The sequence below is a fragment of the Mixophyes fleayi genome, chromosome 3, assembly GCF_038048845.1.
Source record: "Mixophyes fleayi isolate aMixFle1 chromosome 3, aMixFle1.hap1, whole genome shotgun sequence".
Classification (NCBI taxonomy): Eukaryota; Metazoa; Chordata; class Amphibia; order Anura; family Limnodynastidae; genus Mixophyes; species Mixophyes fleayi.
The window spans coordinates 319,791,412-319,814,816 of record NC_134404.1 but is presented as its reverse complement, the minus strand read 5'-3'; the positions used below and the strand labels follow the sequence as shown (position 1 = coordinate 319,814,816).

The window sequence follows — 23,405 nt, the reverse complement described above, 5'->3', positions numbered from 1 at the left end:
CATTACTTTAGTACTTTTACTGCTCATTTTATTCTCAGATTCATAGTGAAAGCGCCTCTAGTAAGAAACGGGACACGGGGATGTATTTCATTTATGTGTCACATATTTCATTCTTAATAATTTACTTACATTGTTTTTTGGTACATACGATTGGTGTGATCTGTGCAGATAGGACACCAAACAGTTGACATTGAGGGTTAATATCACTCTGGGGCATCAAAAACAGATTATATGTCTGTAAATCTCTATAAAACATTACAGAGAGATGGTCACAGCTTGATATATGCTTTATGTTCGTTACTTCACCCATTGCTCAGCTGAATTCTGGGGTTGTCACACAGATTCACCTCTGTCCATAGAATCTCTCTGGTGGTACAAGCTTAAAGATGTTGCATATGGTCATTGTCAGCTTTATACTTCTCCATTGTAAGTGGCTCCCAGTGTATGCAAACGTTTGTAGTTAGGTAGCTGGGAAAAAGTTCCTATACTGTGACAGCTGTATCAATTGTATATGTCATCTATATGTATATTTTATCTATATGTATACAGTGTGTAATCTATATGCATATGTTATCTATATGTATATTTCATCTATATGTATACAGTATGTAATATATATGTATATGTCATCTATAAGCATATTTCATCTATATGTGTACAGTATTTAATCTATATGTAATTTATACACAATCAGTTCAAATGAATAAATTGCTGTATACTGCTATTTGCTATTGAGGCTTTGGAGTGGCTCTTTAAAGGCCCTTTAACTTCATTTGTTTTCTTTAATTGTATTTTGGATACTAAAAGGGCCCTTGCAGGGCCACTTCTAGACCAAGTGGAGCCCAGGCTGATAATGAACATCACAGGACATGGATGTTGATGAACTACAATTATCCTATGGAAGTATTTGCCCCCTCTGGCTGTAGTGCTTAGAACTTTTGATAGATAATTTGCCAATAGCAGCAGTACTTAGTACTTACAGGTGATTTTGATCTTATCTTCCTTTGATCGTTTGTGTTATCTGACTGGTGGATGGAGAATGAACAGAGTTTCCCGTAGGGATCATCGATCCCTATTGAGAACCATAAAAGCCAAACCCAGACATTTTAGCATAACAAATCATAGAGCGCAGATGTACAAAAGACAAATAAAATAAGAGAAGCTTTGAAAGCTGGCAAAGTGCAGGAGTGTAGGTCCCCAAACAGCCGTCTCATGTGCCTGAAACTGTCACTACATGCATGAGAAGCATTGCACTAAGAATAATATATATTTCTTCATGACTCCATAAGACACTGGTGCTCAAACCGAGCTACCAACGGGTCATGTTTTCAGGATTTCTAACTGGAGAAACAGGTGGGATAATTAATGACCGAGCCAGATAAATGAACTTACCAGTGCATGAATAAAGATATCCTGAAACCACAAACTGTTTGTAGCTCTTGAGGACTAAGTTTGGACACCGTTGCCATGAGAGATATCATAAGGGGAATACCAAAAATTAGTCAAGAGTCCCTTTAATAGAGTTATAGACATGAAGTCTGGTGCACAGGAAAAACTGCTCCCCCCACAAATCACAAACATTATCTTACACATTGTTAGATCTGATAAGTTCTGGAATCTTTAGAATATAAACTTATGACAGTTACTTGTAGTCTATTTCTGTAGGACAACTTGCATATACACGTAAATTTGCAAAGCTTTATGCAACGGATGTAATGTTTTTATTTCAATGATTCCTTATATGCGCACATCACTGAAATTACTGTATACATCAGGTTTAGCACATTTCCTAATGTCAGTTTTGTTTTATCTTGCAGTGTTTGGAAAGAGCTATGAAATTTGCCTTTGGAGAATTTCATCTTTGGTACCAATTGGCATTATCCATGATCTCTTGTGGCAAGGTAACTTTGTCAGAGTTCTTATTCGCTGAAAATAGAGTGTCTTTAGCATAATCGCTAACAACAACAGCACAACATGTACGTGTAAACACAACCTAGGATTGTGGGTAAACACTTCACATTTTTTTTAGAGGATTTGTCATGAAGACCATAGATGAAGCCGAGGGGAGTGTTGGTGCTAGATTAATGTTTTCATTTTTTTAACACATGATTATCATCATCACCATTTATTTATATAGCGCCACTGATTCCGCAGCGCTGTACAGAGAACTTATTCACATCAGTCCCTGTCCCATTGGAGCTTACAGTCTAAATTCCTTAACACACACACACAGACAGAGGGAGAGACTAGAGTCAATTTTGATAGCAGACAATTAACCTACTAGTATGTTTTTAGAGTGTGGGAGGAAACCGGAGCACCTGGAGGAAACCCACGCAAAACACAGGGAGAACATACAAACTCCACACAGATAAGGCCATGGTCGGGAATTGAACTCATGACCCCAGCGCTGTGAGGCAGAAGTGCTAACCACTTAGCCACCGTGCTGCCCATATTATGATATAGCCTTCTCAGCCTTGTCACCCATCCAGCCTTTGGTCAGAGTGACTCATAGTGCACAAAGACCAATAAGAAGCCAAGATCGGGAGAATGGACGGGTCCTGGATGGACAGTCTAGTAGTGCAATTAAAAGGTTAACTACTAGACACACTCCTTGGTGGGTTGACCACGTTCCTGCCAACATGAGGGAAGGGGGAGAAGAAGGCGTTGTTATGTCTAGCTAAGGTATTGAGAAAGACACTATGGGGCCTATTTATTAATTAACAGGGTTTTGCCCCGTTAATTATTATCTGTCATCGGTGACAGATGATTTTTCGATTGAATGTATAAAAAAAATCATCTTGGGACAGGGCGTCCAATAGGAGGCTGCCTCGACAATGACTTACTTTTCAATTCCAGGTTACTATTGCAAAGTGACTTTGGCCTAAGGTCACGCATGGCCAAGACCACTTTGCAATAGAAACCTTAAGGGAGAGCAGGTAAGTTGCTGTGAGAGATCCAAAGATCCCTCTAGCGCAAAGCTCTCCCCATAGGATTCAACGGATAACACCATTGGGGGCAAGTTCCGAAAAAAGCTAAGCTTTTTGAAATTTGATAAAATTGCCCACAATTGCCATTATTATGGCTACTGCGGTTGATGCGGTAATTTGCCTAATCCAGGAGATATCTCCTGTGTTAGACTGTTCTTAAATTAATGTTTTACTTAAAAATGCCTAAACCATGCAGAACAAGCCCCTATGAGGCTTGTTTAAATATGTGGTGCAAACAGCAGTAATGTTCAGTAGACCAATCAGATAAAGTCTTCCAGCAGTCTAATGTAGACTAATGTTTGTTTGGTTGCTATGGTTACAGTACATGTATTCTACCTGCTCATTGTGATAAACACCACCTAAGGTGTTCTAAAGTTGAAGATCATTTAGCACAAACTAAAGAATACCGTGGTAACCAGAGCTTGTTACTTTATGTTTATTTACAGTTAATTCTTAGTGACACCAATGGGTATAAATCATTCTGTACAAGGTACCTGTCACCTTTATATAATGGCACTTTACACGTAGTATAGGTAGGAGGGTCGGCTTACTCGCTACATCACAGCTTTTTTTTACCTTGCAAGTATCCACGAAGCAGAGAAGAGAACCTGTGTGCAATAAAATAATTTTCATTCTTTTTTTAATACTCTCTTCTGGTGAAAATAAAACAATACATTAAATATGGTTTAACATTTTATCTTTCAGCTATATAGTCCAGCCCAGTGTGAAGATAGTAGTGTGGGCTATTATTTCACCTTAGGTTCCTTATCCACGACAATAGAACGTTGCCGGGCAATAACACTGCTGTTACTTGTTTTTATTCTATAGAAATAATGTTTCTATGCTATGGGAAACAGTTCTTGCTGCTGCAAAGAGGGTTATATGTTAAAATATTATTTGTATACCCAAAGCCAACATAAAAATGACTGAGCGCTCGTACACATGCCTAATAGACTGGGATACAGCTTGCCCTATTGTCTTTCCTCCATGGTCCATCCAGTGTTTACTTTGACCACTTCTGTGTACTGTGACATATTGTACATAGAGATGGATAATACGGCTACTGCTGCTCAGGCAGAACATATGACAGGAAGATGGAAAGTTCCCATTAGTATAACATTGATTTATTAAACTCTTATCAGTTGGGGTACATGTTTGCATACGGACATCTGTATTCTATTGTTGAATACGGGTCTAAGTCCGCTCTGCTCTAACAGACAATACTCTGCATGATTCGTCCAATACATATGTGGAATATAAAGTACTAGCAGAAAGCACAGAAGATAGAAGCATTCACTTAGTGTCATCTGTTAATGATATGGGGCCTGATTCATTCAGGAACTTAGGCAAGCATTTGAGTAAGTTTCCTTACTTAAGTTTTCTGGACAAAACCATGTTACAATGCAAGGGGTGCAAATTAGTTTATTATTTTGCACATAAGTTAAATACTGGCTGTTTTATCATGTAGCACACAAATATCAAATTTAAATTTCAGTGTACAAATCAGCTATCAAGTATTTGTGTGCTACATCATCATCATCACCATTTTTTATATAGCGCCAGAGATTCCGCAGCGCTGTACAGACAACGCATGAAAAAAAGCCAGTATTTAACTTATGTGGAATGTAATAAACGTATTTGCATTCTAACATGGTTTTGCCCAGAAAACTTAAGTAAGGAAACTTACTCAAATTCTTGCCTAAGTTCCTTAATGAATCAAGCCCAATGTCTTTGGGCCTAATTCATGACAAATAAACATGACAAATATGTCATGTTTAACTGTGCATCCTGCAGAGATTGTGTTCACTTATTTTCTCTTAGAAATTTAGGGAAACATGTTGGGCCTGATTCATTAAGGAACAGAAACGTCGATATGTGCCGTAGTCTTTGTAAACTCGCACTGAGCGTGCCCAGAACCGGGACATACACCTGTGCACGCAGCAACATCCAAGTCATGTTCGAGTGGAAAGGTCCCTTCCTGCAGCCTAAAGGCCTGAGTCATTAAGGAAAGTAAGGCAATAAAAGGAGTAAATGTTCTCTGGGACAAACCATGTTACGATGCAAGGGGTGCAAATTAGTTTATTATTTTGCACATAAGTTAAATACTGGCTGTTTTTTCATCTAGCACAAAAATACTTGATAGCTTTATTTGTACACTGAAATTTAAAGTTGATCTAGGACATGCCCTACCGGAACTAGAAATCTGGCCCCCACATTTTACATTTACCTCCCCCTCCAATGCAACATGGTTTTGCCCAGATACAAAGTTACTCCTTTTTTATGCTTTACTCTCCTGAATGACTCAGGCCCATTGGGCCTAATTCATTAAGGAAAGTCAAGCAACAAAAAGGAGTAACTTTGCACCTTTGTAAAACCATGTTGCATTGGAGGGGGAGGTAAATTTCAAATGTGGGTGCAAATTTATAGTTGGAGTAGGACATGTCCTAGATCTACTTTAAACATCAGTGTAAAAATAAAGGTATCAAGTATTTGTGTACTACATGAATAAACAGCCAGTATGTAACTTATGTGCATAATAATAAACTAATTTGCAACCCTTGTATTGCAACATGGTTTTGTCCCGAAGATAATGTACTCTTTTTTTTGCCTCACTTTCCTTAATAAATTGGGCCCATTAGCTTCTGACTAAATAGACCCTGATGTGTTGTTGTGGTAGATAAATTAGAGTGTTTGCTTCAATGGTGAGGGACTGATATACCGGATCAAAAATTAAAATGTGGCGTATGCTGATTTTCTCCAAATATATATTATTATTTTTATTATACGTTATTCATACACAGCAGTTATATAATCAGTTGATTTGAATAACAAGGACGGGGAGTAGACCGTTCTAGAGATGATAGTGGAAGGGAGAACTGTGTGTATTTTATTTCTAGGAAAGGTATTGTCCAGCTTTCCTGCCTCCATGAAACAATTCTGTAAATACATGTTTATTACAGTGATTATATAATTACCACAAGACATCGCATACAAAGATCAGCATGTAAAGTACAAGGAATTGCATTCCTAGATTTTCTCTGCTAGAAGTGAAAATAAATCACTTTAATTTTTTGAAGTTACATCACAGCTGATAGTGGTATGAGAAGTTTGTATTTCCTCGTGGGTGAAATCTGAGACAAAACTGAAACTGAGCTGTACCTCAAAATACCAGGGATGCTATTTGATGTCACTTCGCCAAGTGCTGGCCTATTGCACTCCCATTAACTGAACATGACACGATGAATCATCTTATGTCATATCATCCACTGCAGGGTTTAAATAACTCCCCACAAATAACAGTTCCGCAGGAATCTAATACACCAGTATTCTCATAAATTATGATCCCCTGGAGTCAGGATTGCTAGGGTCGTCACATCAGATCTGACAAAAAGACAATGAAAACCGGTGATCCTGCAGCAAATATAAACAGAAATAGCCGAACAATGCCATAACTGCCATCTGTTCCTGATTTACATAGACAGCGCTCTTTAAACATTAATCCCAGGGTTTAATATTAGCCAAATGCACAGTACTACTGTGTATACCGTTCTCATTATCTGTTCTTCTGTGTGTGTGACCCAACGGAGCTCTTATTAGATTACACATGCAATTCTCAGTGTATATTCTTACTCTGCAAGTGTATGGGAATTGCTCAGTATCACATGTTTGTGTCCACCTGCACAGTACCACTTCTATGTTCTATCTGATGGTTGCCATTGTCAGTACGTGTGTTCACAATGTGGGGCTCATTAATAAAGCACGCCTGATGCCAGCTGCAAAATCCTTGAGGGTGGCTATTGTAGAGTTGAATACAGGTCGGGTGTGTTCATGTAAGTGGGCAGAATGCTGGAGAATTTCCTACTCTCCTGGGAATTCAGGAGTCTCCCGGAAATTCCGGGAGAGTTAGCAAGCATGAGTTATTTAAATGAGCTGGCAGAGGGTGGAGAAGGAACATTAAAGGATGTATTTTTTGTTTTACTTGTAGGCACATTTCGATCAATCTAGTAAAAAAGTTCCTCATGAACGTTCCCTAATGTGTATGTTAAAACCCCCATACTTCTGCTGAATGCATGATTTATTTTTTGGTGTTGAATATTTGATATATTTTTAATGTGCATTCCTCTGTTCTTAAGGTAGTTGTTGTTACTTATAGATATTATACTTATAGTTATAAGTTTTTTTTATTTAGCTCTAACAGATAATAATAATAATAATAATAATAATAATAATAATAGTTTAATTGCATTTGAACTACCAGGTTTAACCCATGGTTGCCAGCGGAGCCGTAACTTAAAATTTTAGCGGGGTCTAGAAACAAAACTTCCGCTCCATAGACCACAATTTTAACCATATGAACCTAAAATATTCATAAACTGCGCAACGCTTCAGTGTTACGCACTGGGCAGTTGCCCCTCTCTCACAGCCCTAGTTACGGCCCTGGTTAGCAGTGAACATTACAGACTTATGCCTTTACAAAGACTAGCTTGTCTGTCTTGAATTGCACAGGGGCAAATGCAGGATTTGTAGAGGGGGGTTTCCGCACCACGCCATCAATGGGCGTGACCAGCATGGGGGCATGGTTATAATATTAGACAGTGCTTGGTTGCTCTGCACCTCTTCCAATCCCCATAATATACATGGACAATGCTGCGTGCACTACTGTTAGGTGCACGCAGCTCTCCCTTTTCAAGCAGAGCCGTGTGAAGCGTGGGCAGGGTCCAGACACCCCAATTATACAGTGCCCCAGGCTTGGAGCGGGGTTTCCAGGCACTAGGAACCCCCCCCCCTCGGTTTGCCTATGTTGCACTCTGTCTAACACCCATTTCTCTCTATACAACCAACTAAACTAACAAATGTCTTTAAGTAGAAGGAATGAGGGTAAGATGCACTGTTCAGTACGTGACATTCTACTACAGACTTGCTAGAAAGTGTTACAGAGTGCCCTCTCCTCAAGTATCAGAGATGGATTGTGCACACCTTAAATCTGACTACATATATAGATAGATATATCTTTGTATTTTGATGTTTTAATATGTATTGACAGATTACCTGCAGCTGAAATGACATAATCCTGTTTGCTTCCTCAGCTCGTAAATATGTCTGGGAGCTGGTGAAATGATTTTGAAAATTGATCTGTGCTGGAAATAGTCAAAGCCTTGTAAGGATAAGAGGGGATTCCTTTGCCTCTACAATCCCCTCTGTGCAGTATTTCATATGCGGTCCCGAAGGATTCCTGTCCTAGTCTCTGCAATGCGTCATTGGAAGCCGAGCAATACAGTGTGATGAATATCTGCCGATGAAAGCATTAGGACAGGGTCCTTCAGAGGATGTAATCAGTCATAATAAAATTCAGTGGGTGTAGAGACAGGAGAATTTAAACCTTGCCCTTTGTGTCTAAGATCTACATTCTAAGAAAACGACATCCACAGAAAGCTAGACTGGTAAAGACAGCTATCTGTCCTCTGCTGTTACCATTATTTTATGGCTGGGAAATAGGATCTTGTAATTAGAGGCAAATCTTTATTAGCGTTGCAGGCCTGTGTCATGCACAGGGTGTCAGGTATAAGAGCAGAAGACATATTAGCAGCAGATGCAATGATAAGTGATGGTGTCACTGGTGACAGATGCGGGAGGACACACCTAGTCATTCCTCTAATGCTTTGTTTCGGGTGGGAATTTAAGGTTATTTAAATTGTCCTGCAGTGTCAGCACAGGTGTAGTAGACATGTACGGCCGCTATAAAATAGGCTGCAAATGATTTGACAGCTGCCTTTTCCAAAACTTCCTCTATTTTGTGCCTGTCATTATAACTAATAAATTATCGCCCTTAGAACTTTTACATGTAAATATCACACATATATATTATACATTAATAAGTGCACTATATAAGCCCACTATGGCTTCCTTTAGCAAGCCTCAAGAGGTTTCCACGTTGTATAATTTAAACATTGGGCTGAAGACTATGTGGTGGGGCAGACATGGGCGCTGGGAGGGGGGAGTAGGCACAAGTACCAGGGCTCTGTCCTGCCTGGGGGCCCTGATATTTATGTGTAGTGGGAGAAACCAACCTGGTGTGGTCACCCCTATATCAGCAGCTACGGAGGGGGCCCCAAGAAGTTGCTGTACCAGGACCCGAAATCCCTTTTGGTGGCCCTGGGGGCAGGTACACTATAATGGTTCTTATACATTGACCATGCCCCATGATCTTAGTTACCATCATCATAATATTATTTCAGGGGACTCTCTGCTGCTGGATTGGTAAATTTAAGCCTACAGTGCACTTTTCTGTGTGGTTGGACCTTGGTGCACGGCAGTTACCGTCACCACATGCTCTCTGACGTTGGGTGTAATGCTGCGCTATCGCACTTTTTATACTCTCTTCAATAAATATTACCTTCTAAATAAAAAATTTTATGGGCTAAACTTTAAAACACAGGACTGTCCCTGAAAATCAGAGAAACTTGGCAACTATACAGTGAAAACACAAGTGAGGTGGATTTTTTAGTTTCAGATAACTTAGATACTCTCTATTAGAGAGTTTGTGTCCAACGATTTAACACACCTAGGTGGCTTTATTCATACTTGCCAACTTAGGCAAGCTGGCGTTCAGGAGATCGGGGGAAGAGGTAGACGTCTGGGGGGTGGTGCTCCGGGAATTACATCACACAGTTTTAGCCAACTACAGCAGGGAGTGGGTCCACGATGCTGCGCGAATCGCGTAATAAGCCCCGCCCCCGCCACTAAACTAATGGTCGGCCAGGACCTGGAAGGTTTGCCTGCTCTCCCGGGAGTCCAGGGGGACTCCCAGAAATTTGGGAGTCTTCTGGACATTCCGGGAGAGTAGGCAAATATGGCTTAATTTCTGGGTCTATTACATGTACATAGTGAACAAAATGTCCACAAAGTTGGATAGACTGGGTGGGGGTTGGGGTGATGGAGGACTATTCACAAGCCACAATAGTTCAGACTCGCATCCCCTTCCACTTTACAGTAGTGATCGTCTTTTTTAGCCTGTCTGTACTACAGATTCAGAGGGGCCCGTGAATAAGGGCTCCAGCTTGGGGAAGTGCACTTTCGTCATTTTTTATTTCCGTAGATGGTTGTTCAGCTTTAAACTCCACATTCTTGGTTACTTGCTCATTGATTGCAATTAGTAGCTTCCAAGCAGTTATATCTCCTCTCCCTTCCATCAATCTACAAATATTGAACTGTGTTGTTCTTTGTTGCTGCTATATTTATGTATGGTTGCTTAGTTAGATGTAAAATAATATAGTCTTGTTACATTTTTTACTGGCCTATACTGTTAACAATAACTGTCTCTCTTCTTTGTTATTCCTACTGGTGCTAGCAGACATTTGGCTGTAACCGCAGCTTGAGTTGAGAAGACACATTTGGTAATAATCCCTTTGCTCTGGGAAAGTGCTAAGCTTATATGAAACGTGTGTATATATATATATATATATATATATATATATATATATATATATATATATATATATAGAATGTTTGGTGGGAAATGGCCATTCTCTGTGTTCCCTGGGACAGTCCTAGTGACTACACAAAGATCCATAGGCATACAGATGCAGTAACTGCCTTCGTCTAATACACTGCTTATTGATTTCTTTACTCTCTGCAGACTTCACCCCGATTGTTGTTGAACCACATGGCTGGTAGAGCTAGCTAGTAGTATTTAGCTAGGAGTAGTATTTCAGCAGCAAATGAAAAGTTCTCTATTATAGCTTTAGCCAATGGATAACTGAATTAGAAATGTCTCTTCAAGTGCATACATAGATAGATAGATAGACATATATTTAATTTTATTTATTTATTTTAAAATGTTAAGTTGGTTATTTTCATTAGCTAAACACATTACAGTTTAAAACAATATTTTACATTAAAAAAAAACATTGTTTTTGAAATATTGAATATCCGAGATTAGTTTGGAATGATCTCCCAAGAGAGGACCCCCGTATTACTCATTCTGTCATCTTTTCAGTAAAACATTGCTCCCTCTTTATATTGTGGCCCTCCACCCTTTAATTCTGCCCTAAATTAACGCCTAGTGACACAAATACTGTTTCAATAAATGCACATTAATCTATGTAAAGATTTTTCTTGTAATTGTAGTGCTCCTTGATAAATACCATCTGCCATCTCACTAAATACAGATGTTTCATGTACACTGATGCTTAGCCTTATTATAGTGCTATGCCCCTGCTTCAGTACAATTGGACCAGTCAAAAGTTGGATGAATGATCATTGTTTAGTTTCGGCATGTTGCACAACAGGGGGTAGAATTAATAAACCTTCTTAAGATGAAAGTGGGAGTGTGGCCTATTATTATTATTCTTATTAATAATAATAATTACAATTATTTATTTATTTATAAGGCGCCACAGATTTCGTAGCGCCGGATACATGAGCAAGAAACAAATAGATTAGGTAATACATGTAAGTAGCACAAGTGAGTGTGAGTAATGCTAGGGGGACTCACATGGAGTGCAGCAAAAGACATGACAGGACGTATGAGGGAGTAATACAGTAGACAGACATGGGACAATAGATAAAGAGGAACCTGCCCCGAGAGCTTACATTCTAGAGAGAGGGGTGGTGATAGACAGTAGGACCAACTGAGAGAAAATGGAGATCGCAGCAGTAGGAAGAGGAGGTGACGGTCAGGAGGTGATAGGATAAGTGATCTTGAAAAGGTGAGTTTTGAGTGAACATTTGAAGGACTGAAGGTTGGGGGAGAGTTGAATGAGGCACGGTAGGGCGTTCCAAAGATTGGGGGCAGCACGGCAGAAGTCTTAAAGGTGAACATGGGAGGAGGAAGTTGAATTGAGGCAGAGGTCAGAGGTGGAGCGGGGTGACCGGCTAGGTATGTACCTTGAGACAAGGTCTGATATGTAAGGGGAAGAAGTGTTGGTAAGGGCTTTGTAAGTTAGGGTAACAAGCTTAAACTAAAATCTGAAACCAATAGGAAGCCAATGAAGGGATTTACGCAGAAGAGGCTGAAAAGGAGCGGCGAGAGAGGAAGATGAGCCGAGCTGCAGCATTCTGTATGGATTGAAGGTCAGAAAAGTGAGAGACAGGAAGGCCAGTGAGAAGGAGGTATCAATAGTTGAGATGAAAAATGATGAGTGAATGCACCAATATTTCAGTTGCTTCCTGGGAGAGGAAGGTCTGGATTTTCGTGATGTTACAGAGGAGGAAGTAGCAGGATTTAGTGAGGGACTGGATATGAGGAGTAAAGCTGAGGGCAGAGTCAAGGGTGACTCTAAGGCAGCGGGCTTGGGTGAGTTATGAGAGTTATGTTGTCAACCAAGAGGGAGATATTGGGTGGGATAGTAACATTGGCAGGAGTTAAGATGATGAGCTCGGATTTGGAGATGTTGAGTTTGAGGAGCACTGTGACATCCAGATAGTTACAGCAGAGAGACAGCTCAGGTCAGTGGAGGAAAGACAGATTTGTGTGTCCTCAGCATATAAGTGGTATTTGAAGACAAATGATTGAATAAGTTCACAGAAAGAGGTGGTACGGAGAGAGAAGAGCAGAGGGCCAAGGACTGAGCCTTGGGGGACTCCAATAGAAAGAGGAAGAGGAAAACTCGGAAGCAGAGACGCTAAAAGAGCAGCCAGATCGGAAGGAATCAAATAGGGAGAGAGCAGTTTTGTGAAGACCTAGGGAGTGAAGGGTGGTGAGGAGAAGAGAATGATAGACGGTGTCAAAAGCAGTAGAGATGTTGAAGAGTACGAGAAGGGAGACGTGACTTTTGGACTTAGCTGAGAGTAAGTCATTTGTTACTTTAGCAGTTTCAGTTGAGTGAAGGGGATGGAAGCCTCACTGGAGAGCGTCAAGAAGAGAGTGGGAAGAGAATAAGTGGGTCAGACAATTGAAGACATTCTAGAATGTACTATATAAATGATAGCTAGAATCTGATTAGTTGCGCTGGACAATACCTCTTTTTCCTCTTTAGAATCTACTCCAAATTCTTTGTTGTTTTACAAATGGTGATTCATTAGCAAAACCACTGCCATTAATTATTGTTAAGAGTATGTACCACCTCCTTTTCACAATCCACCCTATACTGCAGCATGGGGTACTGTGTTATGTTGCCCACTCCCTGGCTAGTTAGCATGGAACGAAGTAATACAGGTGTATGGATGAAAATGGAATTAAATAGGGAGCCAAATACTGAGAATATTGCCCCCATTTTGTAATCTGCTTGCATAGCATAGAAACTGTAGTAAATCTGTTATCGCCAGAATTTAATATTAAAATATCGCCGGAGCAGCTGAGTGATACTCATTTGTAAGTCTTCACTCACCTCTTGGCTAGGCCAGTCTTGGGGCACATGCGCAGGCTTGGGATTTCAGTTCCACTTAGTACAAAAAAAAATAGAAATTAATAAAAAATAATATATAAAATATATATTTTACAATATTTACCTTTGGAAAAAAATCTTTATTTAAATAATAAAGCATTTTTTTTCTTTTTATTATCTTCTACTTCCACCATCCTGAGATGATCATAGTGACAGGAGGATTGTTGAACAAGCTTCTCCATGTGTTTGCCAGACAAGCCGGCAAATCTCTTTAAATTGATTGTATTTGAACATGTGTTGAAGCAGGGATATTTCTACCCTAGAAGAGGGTGAGCAGCAGTGTGGTCTACCTGGCCAGTGATGTGAATAAGAGCTGGGCATGACTGTCTCTGTGCCTTATTTATGCTCTTGGCTGGAATTAATAAATAATGAGGTACAGTCTTGGGGCTAGATTTACTAAGCTGCGGGTTTGAAAAAGTGGGGATGTTGCCTATAGCAACCAATCAGATTCTAGCTTTCATTTATTTAGTACCTTCTACAAAATGACAGCTAGAATCTGATTGGTTGCTATAGGCAACATCCCCGCTTTTTCAAACCTGCAGCTTAGTAAATCTAACCCTTGGTCTTATTTATCCATCTTCTCTAACCATTTGTTTAGTAATTTGGAGGTCACTGATGTGTGCTCTGGTCCTTTTTTTAGCCCATTGTAATCAACATTAGAACATAACGGTAAGCTTCTGTATAATACCTAAAAATGTAAAATATAATAACTAATTATAATAGGGATGTGCACCGGCGACTTTTGAGGTCTCGTGTTTTGTGTTTTGGATCCGGATTTTCGTTATTTTTGAGGTTCGGATTTGTCTCGCAAAACACTTGACGAAAGGTCTCGGTTCGGATTTAAGGTATTGGATTCGGATTTTTTTTGAAAAAAACATAAAAAGTTTAAAAATCAAGTTTTTGGGCTTATTTTCACTCCTAGGCTATTATTAACCTCAATAACATTCAATAACAAGCATTTCCACTAATTTACAGTGTATTCTGAACACCTCACAATATAGTTATTAGTCCAAAACGTTGCAACAAGGTATCTTTCTGGACTGCGTAGAGGAGTGGGTCACCACAATATATATTAAAAACCCTGAACTTTTATGATTCGCACCAATAAATGTACCTGGACTGCGTAGAGGAGTGGGTCACCACAATATCTATTAAAAACCCTGAACTTTTATGATTCGCACCAATAAATGTACCTGGACTGCGTAGAGGAGTGGGTCACCACAATATCTATTAAAAACCCTGAACTTTTATGATTCGCACCAATAAATGTACCTGGACTGCGTAGAGGAGTGGGTCACCACAATATATATTAAAAACCCTGAACTTTTATGATTCGCACCAATAAATGTACCTGGACTGCGTAGAGGAGTGGGTCACCACAATATATATTAAAAACCCTGAACTTTTATGATTCGCACCAATAAATGTATCTGGACTGCGTAGAGGAGTGGGCACTGGGCACCACAATAAAATATATAAAAAACCTTCAACAGATCTGCATTACACTACACATACGGCTGCTCCTCCATCCTCTCCATCATATACATGTTGGAGTTTTAGCGTGTGACAACCTCTTGTTTTTGATAATGTCAGTGCATTTGGAATATTTTTCAATTTGCCCCACACCACTGAATGTACTTTATCTATGATACGCAATACGCATCTATCTATCTTGACTGCGTAGTGTGGTGGCCCCGGTACACAATTTGGTACCGAGGCCACAATATAATTTAAAAACCCTCCACGTGTCGGAATTCCACCAAACAAGTATCTGGACTGCATAGTGGGGTGGCCCCGGTACCCAATTTGATACCGGGGCCACAATACCTCCTCCAAACATGCTCCAGACAATTCGTCATTGACAGACCCCAGACAGACAGGGTCGTAGTGTTATTGTTTGACTTTGTAAACCCAAAAAAATGTCCCTGTTGCACTTGCACATAGTCGTGCAATGAAGACTGACTTTTTCATTTAAAGGCACGATCTTTAAAGTGTCAGAAAGAGAGAGAAGGCACAGGAGAGGAGAGTTGTAGCTGGGGACCTGGGGTGGAAGCTCCCAGGCTCCCCCAGCATTGCCTAGAAGTCTGAGCGTGGTGACTGAGCCAGGGCAAGGAATGTGTGCCCTGGATGAGGGGGAGAACTCCATGCCACTATAGTGAACCCAAGAGAGAGGGGGACACTGCACATGGAAGAGGCCCTGGAGTGAGGGCTGCTACAAGAGGCATGGTAGCTGTAGTGTCAGATCCTGAGGCTGAGAGTACACAGAGTGACGTGTCAGAGCACAGGAGACATTATCCCCGCAGAGGAGGGATGAGCTGCAGTTGAGAGGTCTGCTGTTGAAATAGGACATGCACACTTTAACACACAAATCATTTCAGCGACAGGGCCTACCAAACAACTTTGACTGAAATGATTGGTTTGTTTGGGCCCCCACACCAAAAAAGCTATTCATCTCTCCCTGTACAGACTAAACAGGCTCTACTGAGGCAAGATGTCGTCCTCATCCTCAACCTCTGATTCCTCTCCCCCTACAGTGTGTACTTCCTCCTCATCACACATTATCAATTCGTCCCCGCTGGACTCCACAACCACAGGTCCCTCTGTAGTATCTGGAGGGCAGTGCTGTACTTCATTGAGGAATTGATTATTCATTTTTATAAACATCATTTTTTCAACGTTGTGAGGAAGCAACCTCCTTCGCCGCTCACTGACCAGGTTCCCCGCTGCACTAAAAACTCTTTCCGAGTACACACTGGAGGGGGGACAACTCAGGTAAAATAGAGCCAGTTTGTACAGGGGCTTCCAAACTGCCTTTTTTTCCTGCCAGTAACAATATGGACTGTCTGACATGTCTACTTGGATGGTGTCAGCAAAGTAATCATCCACAATTTTTTCTATTGTCACAGCATCCAATGCAGCGAGAGTAGACATGTCTGCAATGGTTGGCAGGTCCTTCAGTCCGGACCAGATGTTATCAGCATCCCCGCCAGTGCCTCTTTTGGGAAAACTGAGCTTTTTCCTCGCAGCCATAGATGTGGAAGAAAATGAGGGTGGAGCTGTTGGCATGTCACGGTCCTCTTCAGAGGACAATCTCCTGACCAGCAGGTCTTTGCACCGCTGTAGACTTGTGTCCGCCGGAAACAGAGACACAACATACGCTTTAAACCGAGGATCGAGCACGGTGGCCAGAATGTATTCCTCTGACTTTAAAAGAGTGACCACCCTCGGATCCTGGCAAAGCGTACGAAGGGCTACATCCACAAGAGCTACATGCTTGCTGTAATCGCAATGGCTTACCAGCTCCTCCCTCACTTTCTCCAGCTGCTTCTGCAACAGCCTGATCAGGGGAATGACCTGACTCAAGCTGGCAGTGTCGGAACTGACTTCTCGTGTGGCAAGTTCAAATGGCTGCAGAACCTTGCACAACACGGAAATCAGTCTCCACTGCGCTTGACTCAGGCGCATCCCCACTCCTTTGCCTATGTCGTAGGTGGCTGTGTAGGCCTGAATGGCCTTTTGCTGCTCCTCCATCCTCTGCAGCATATAGAGGGTGGAGTTCCAGCGCGTCACAACCTCTTGTTTGAGGTGATGGCAGGGCAGGTTCAAGCTTTTTTGATGTGCCTCTAGTCTGCGGTAGGCACTGGCTGAATGCCGAAAGTGTCCAGCAATTTTGCGGGCCACCGCAAGCATCTCCTGCACACCCCTGTCACTCTTGAGGTAATGCTGCACCACCAAATTAATGGTGTGGGCAAAACATGGGACGTGCTGGAAATTGCCCATATTTAATGCCCGCACAATGTTACTGGCATTGTCTGACACCACAAATCCCCATGAGAGTCTAAGTGGGGTAAGCCACTGGGAGATAATTTCCCTCATTTTCTCTAATATGTTGTCAGCGTTGTGCCTCTTATTAAAGCCTGTAATGCACAATGTTGCCTGCCTTTGCATGAGCAGCCATTTTGTAGATGCTGCTACTGATGCAGCTGTTGCTGTTGCTGCGGAAGGGGATGCATCAACCCAGTGGGCTGTCACAGTCATATAGTCCTTCGTTTGCCCAGAACCACTTGTCCACATGTCCGTGGTTAAGTGGACAGTGGGTACAACCGCATTTTTAAGAGCACTGAGGACACTTGATCGTACTTCTCTGTACATTTTTGGTATCGCCTGCCTAGTGAAGTGGAATCTCGAGGGGATTTGGTACCGGGGACACAATACCTCCATCAACCCTCTAAATCCCACTCCACTGATGGCGGACACCGGGCGCACGTCTAACACCAACATTGCAGTTACAGCCGCAGTTATACGCTTTGCAATAGGGTGACTACTATCGTATTTGGTGGTCATGGCAAACGACTGTTGGACGGTCAATTGTTTGGTGAAAGACTTAGCGGTCTTACGACTTCCCCTCTGGGAAGATGACCGACTAACAGCAGCAACAGCAGCAGTGGCAGTAGTAGGCGTACCGCTGCAGGATTCCTCGGATGAATCCCGTATTGAGGAGGACTCAGTCTGGCTGCTGACTTGGGCTGCAGGACTGAATCTGATGGAGATTGTGGAGGAAGTTGACGAGGAGGGTGTTGCTGGTGTGTATCCAACTGGACCACGGGATTTAGGTGTCCCTGTACCGATGAGGGTCCTAGCCCCAGTTCCTGAACTAACCACTGAACTATGAAGGTTATTCAGGTGACGTATAAGGGAGGATGTTCCTAGGTGGGCAAGATCCTTACCCCTGCTTATTTGAGCTTTACATAAGCTACATATTGCCATACATTGGTTGTCTGGATTTGGATAAAAATAACTCCAGACCGAAGAGGTGCATTTTTTGGTCTTCTGACCAGGCATGACGATGGGCTTTTTCATCCCATGGACATCAGCTGTTTCCCCCCCTGGTGCCTCATTTACAATAACCACATCACCATCCTCATCATCAAGTTCCTCCACAGCGCCAGCTACATCATCAATAGCCTCCTCCCGAGCCACCTCTTCCCGTACAGTGATGGGAAGGTCAGGCTTGACAACCACCAACACGCTTGGACTCGCCTTGGGGATTTGTGATAATTTCTCTTTAGAAGGCAGAGTTGTTTGCTGTTTTGTTGCTGACAGCATAACTCTCTTCAATTTTTTGTAGGGGGGGGGAGGAGGAGGAGGGCTAAGATCCGTGGGTGAAGCTGAACCACTAGTCATGAACACGGGCCAGGGCCTAAGCCGTTCCTTGCCACTCCGTGTCGTAAATGGCATATTGGCAACTTTACGTTTCTCCTCAGATGATTTTAAGTTTCTCTTTTTGCTACTTTTTCTTAACTTGGGCTTTTTGGATTTTACATGCCCGGTACTACGAGATTGGGCATCGGGCTTGGAAGACGACGTTGATGGCATTTCATCGTCTATGTCATGACTAGTGGCAGCAGCTTCAGCATTAGGAGGAAGTGGGTCTTGATCTTTCCCTACTTTATCCTCCAAATTTTTGGTCTCCATTATATGTAGCACAAGATACTGCAGAATGTGTGAACTTGGTAATATTGCAGTACCAATGGACTTATACTGCTGGATTGGTTTTGCAAATTTGGTTATAATTATTATATATTTTTTTTTTTTTTAATTTTTATTTTTTTTTTACTTTTTTCTTATTTTTAAAAAACTTGGGAATAGTGGGGAAATAACTATGCCCTTAGAAGCACAGAGCACAGGACACAGCACCACTGGACTGAACAGGACACGGCACAGGACCCAGCAGCACTACGGAACTCAGCAGGACAGAGCACAGGACACAGCACCACTGGACTGATACTGCAGAATGTGTGAACTTGGTAATATTGCAGTACCAATGGACTTATAATGCTGGATTGGTTTTGCAAATTTGGTTATAATTATTATATATTTTTTTTTTTTTAAATTTTTTATTATTTTTTACTTTTTTTTTATTTTTTAAAAACTTGGGAATAATGGGGAAAAAACTATGCCCTTAGAAGCACAGAGCACAGGACACAGCACCACTGGACTGAACAGGACACGGCACAGGATCCAGCAGCACTACGGAACTCAGCAGGACAGAGCACAGGACACAGCACCACTGGACTGATACTGCAGAATGTGTGAACTTGGTAATATTGCAGTACCAATGGACTTATAATGCTGGATTGGTTTTGCAAATTTGGTTATAATTATTATATATTTATTTTTTTTTTAATTTTTTATTATTTTTTACTTTTTTTTTATTTTTTAAAAACTTGGGAATAATGGGGAAAAAACTATGCCCTTAGAAGCACAGAGCACAGGACACAGCACCACTGGACTGAACAGGACACGGCACAGGATCCAGCAGCACTACGGAACTCAGCAGGACAGAGCACAGGACACAGCACCACTGGACTGATACTGCAGAATGTGTGAACTTGGTAATATTGCAGTACCAATGGACTTATAATGCTGGATTGGTTTTGCAAATTTGGTTATAATTATTATATATTTTTTTTTTTTTAAATTTTTTATTATTTTTTACTTTTTTTTTATTTTTTAAAAACTTGGGAATAATGGGGAAAAAACTATGCCCTTAGAAGCACAGAGCACAGGACACAGCACCACTGGACTGAACAGGACACGGCACAGGATCCAGCAGCACTACGGAACTCAGCAGGACAGAGCACAGGACACAGCACCACTGGACTGATACTGCAGAATGTGTAAACTTTGTAATATTGCAGTACCACTGGACTTTTACTGCTGAATGTGTGAACTTGGTAATATTGCAGTACCAATGGGCTTATACTGCAGGATTGGTTGTGAAAATTTTGTGGTAATTAAAAAATATTAAAGTAGTTTTTGGTATTTTTTAAAAAAACTTTTTTTTCTTTTTTTAAACACAGGGGAATATTGGGGAAATAACTATGCCCTTAGAAGCACAGAGCACAGGACACAGCACCACTGGACTGAACAGGACACAGCACAGGACCCAGCAGCACCACTGACCTCAGAAGGACAGAGCACAGCACACAGCACCACTGGACTGATACTGCAGAACACAGCACAGCACAGCACAGCACAGCACAGCACTAAACAGCACAGAACTAAACAGCACAGAACTAAACAGCACAGAACTAAACAGCACAGAGGACCACCTAACACACCCTCCCTCTACCCTGATCAATGCCCGAGTGAAGATGGCGGCGACTAGCGGGGAATTTATAGGATCCGAGTATCGCGAGATCCGACAACGGGATTATGAGTCAGAGCCTCAGTTTCACTTTTGAATTTGGCGCCAATACCCGGATCTGTCTCGGATCCGACTCGGATCCGCAACGTTCGGGTGGGCTCGGATTTCAAAAATCCGAGTGCGCTCATCCCTAAATTATAATATAATGTATAACTCGTTTTGTGACTGTATACATATGGCAGAGAGACCTGGGCCTTATTCCATGGTGTGTTTTTCTGGACTTACAACTACTTCAGACTTTCAGAAAAGTACCTATATCTGGTATCCATATACTCTGGGGAAATAGATCAAATGTTGTAGTCATTTTCTGGGGTTCTGTTAATTGCATAAAAGTAACTATGACAATTTAGGGAAAATATATTTTTTTAAGGCTGTTTTTCCCTATTTAATGCACATACAATGAAAACATGTTTAATCCATTAAATATCCAAATGAAAGCGCTATTTATTCTGAAAAAAAAAGCCAATACAAAATGTGCTTAGTTTGGTTTAGAAAGAAAATAAAATGACTCCCAGCAAACCCAATGTAGCACCAAAGCGAAAACATTGTTCTGATCATTAAGGTGTAAACTACGTCCTGTTATAAAGGAGTTAACATCTGCTCAATAATGTTTTTTCCACTTTAGTCTCCTGTGGTTGTTCATTTTATCAGGATCTCTGATGGAATACAGATACATAGATGGCAGCCTCTGGTTATTAACGTGAAGAAACACTGTTGTATAAATGTATCTACTGCCAAGTTTACTTGTATGAAAATTGCTGTTTAGACACAGATCGGTCACTGGAAAGTATACTAGGCACTCGGTGGAAAATGGAATCTATTTTTCAGTCTGCTTAGTTCTTTGGCTATAGCATGTTTTTCTTTTGTACTTTAGAGAAACCTGCCTAAAATATAATTAATTACATTTTAAAATGATCCCCAGATTTCCTCACACTACCTATTCCATCCTCCCTCATTCAGTTATCTAGCAGAGCTCCTCACAGTGTCTGCAGGAGGAAACACTCGGTGATCATGCGTGTCACCTTGTCATCTTGTGTGGTAGTGCTCCTCACAGTGACTTTGGGGATAGGTGCTAGTTGATCATGTCTGTAAGTAAGACATCAATGACAGTCAGCAAATATTTAGTATTTATTTTCTCTTATGTTGCAGAACTTTCTGGGAAAAGTATCCCGTTGTTGTAGCATTATTGATGCTGAGATATAGTATCTCTATCGTGTCATTCTTACTATAACTTTCTGTTCACATTTCCACAATACTATTACGATGTAACAGATACAGTACTCATTTAGCCTCATTATACAATGCTTCATTATACATCAAAATAGAAAGCGAGTAAAATACAAAAACAAAAAACATAAAACAACAGTGTAATATAATTTAGCTTTACTCCATGTTTAAAGCAGGCAAAATATAAAGAGAGGAATCGTACATATTTATTTCTCATTGGGCAACATTTCCGGCCAGCCATTCCTGCACACACCTTGGGGTATATTTACTAAACGGCGGGTTCGAAAAAGTGGAGATGTTGCCTATAGCAACCAATCAGATTTTAGTTATCATTTATTTAGTACATTCTACAAAATGAAAGCTTGATTCTGATTGGTTGCTATAGGTTACCGCAATTTGTAGTAAATATACCCCCTTATCTAAAGTATTTCACTGGCACGGTGTCTACTAAATCTTTTCACAAATCAGTGTGGAAAAAATTCTGTCAGAACATGCTGGTAGACTAAATAAATTATAGTACAAACCTTGAATACATATTTTCTGCCACAAACATAACATTATACAGTCATATTTAGTGGTGCAAGTGAAAATTTAGAAGTGACGGTATGTTTAATGTAATTGGAATGTAAGTGAATGGAATGTGATAGTGTTACAATGAATGCAGTAGGAGAAGTGGCGGTATGGCATACCACCGTATATCAACCCACTTCCACCACTGGTCATATGTCAAAAACAAAGTACATAATTAACAATCATCTAGTCCTCACCAAGTCCCACAGTCTTATAAATCTAATCTCATGTGATAATTAACACATAACACATTTTACTTTGTCATTATTTAGTCAACAAATAAATAGGTCAGCGTGAAGAAGACTTGTGTAAAACAGTAAGTACACCCAATGATTCGTTAGCTTGTAGAACCAGTAGCAGAAACAACTTGAAGTAATTTTCTTTATGAGTTTATGTGTCTCTTACATTGTACTTGAGGAATTTTAGCCCACGCCACATTACAACACTGCTTCAGTTTATTGATGTTTGAGGGTATTCGACAATACATGGCTCTCTTTAAGGTCCTGCTACAGCATATCAGTGGGTTTGAGGCGTCTACATTGATTTGGCTATTGCAAAATCTTGATTCTTTTAATTTTCAAACTATTTCGTTATAGATTTGCTGGTGTGCTTAGAATCAATTTCCTTTTGCATAATCTAATGTTGGCCAAACTTTAGTTGTCGTACTGATGACCTCACATTTTCCTAGAAAAGAATGCTCTGGTATAAAGAGGAGTTCATTGCAGACTCAGTGATTGAGAGGCATGCAGGTCCTGTGGCTGCAAAACTAATCCAAATAACCACCGATACATCACCGTGCTTGTGATATACTGTGTGTTTTATGCCAAACATGGTATTGTGCACTGAGAACAAACAACTCCAGTTTGGTCCCGTCTATCCAGAGGACGTTGTTCCAGACTGTTGGTTGATATGCAACTTTGCATGCTTAAGACATACTGAAATAATTGTTTTTGGAGAAAGGGGTCTGTTGGCTACTCTTCCTTGATGTAGCTGTTGAAATCTTTTCCATTTCACAGAGCATCGTAA

At 40.9% G+C, this 23,405-nt stretch overlaps 1 protein-coding gene across 1 annotated transcript in view; it reads left to right on the top strand.

Annotated features, from left to right (window-relative positions):
- Positions 1 to 23,405, top strand: part of TTC7A (tetratricopeptide repeat domain 7A) — a 263,029-nt gene that overhangs the window by 84,970 nt on the left and 154,654 nt on the right. Inside the window, exon 11 of the mRNA XM_075204114.1 lies at positions 1,818 to 1,901. Within this exon, the coding sequence (XP_075060215.1) occupies positions 1,818 to 1,901 (84 nt within the window). The remainder of the gene's footprint in view (positions 1 to 1,817; positions 1,902 to 23,405) is intronic.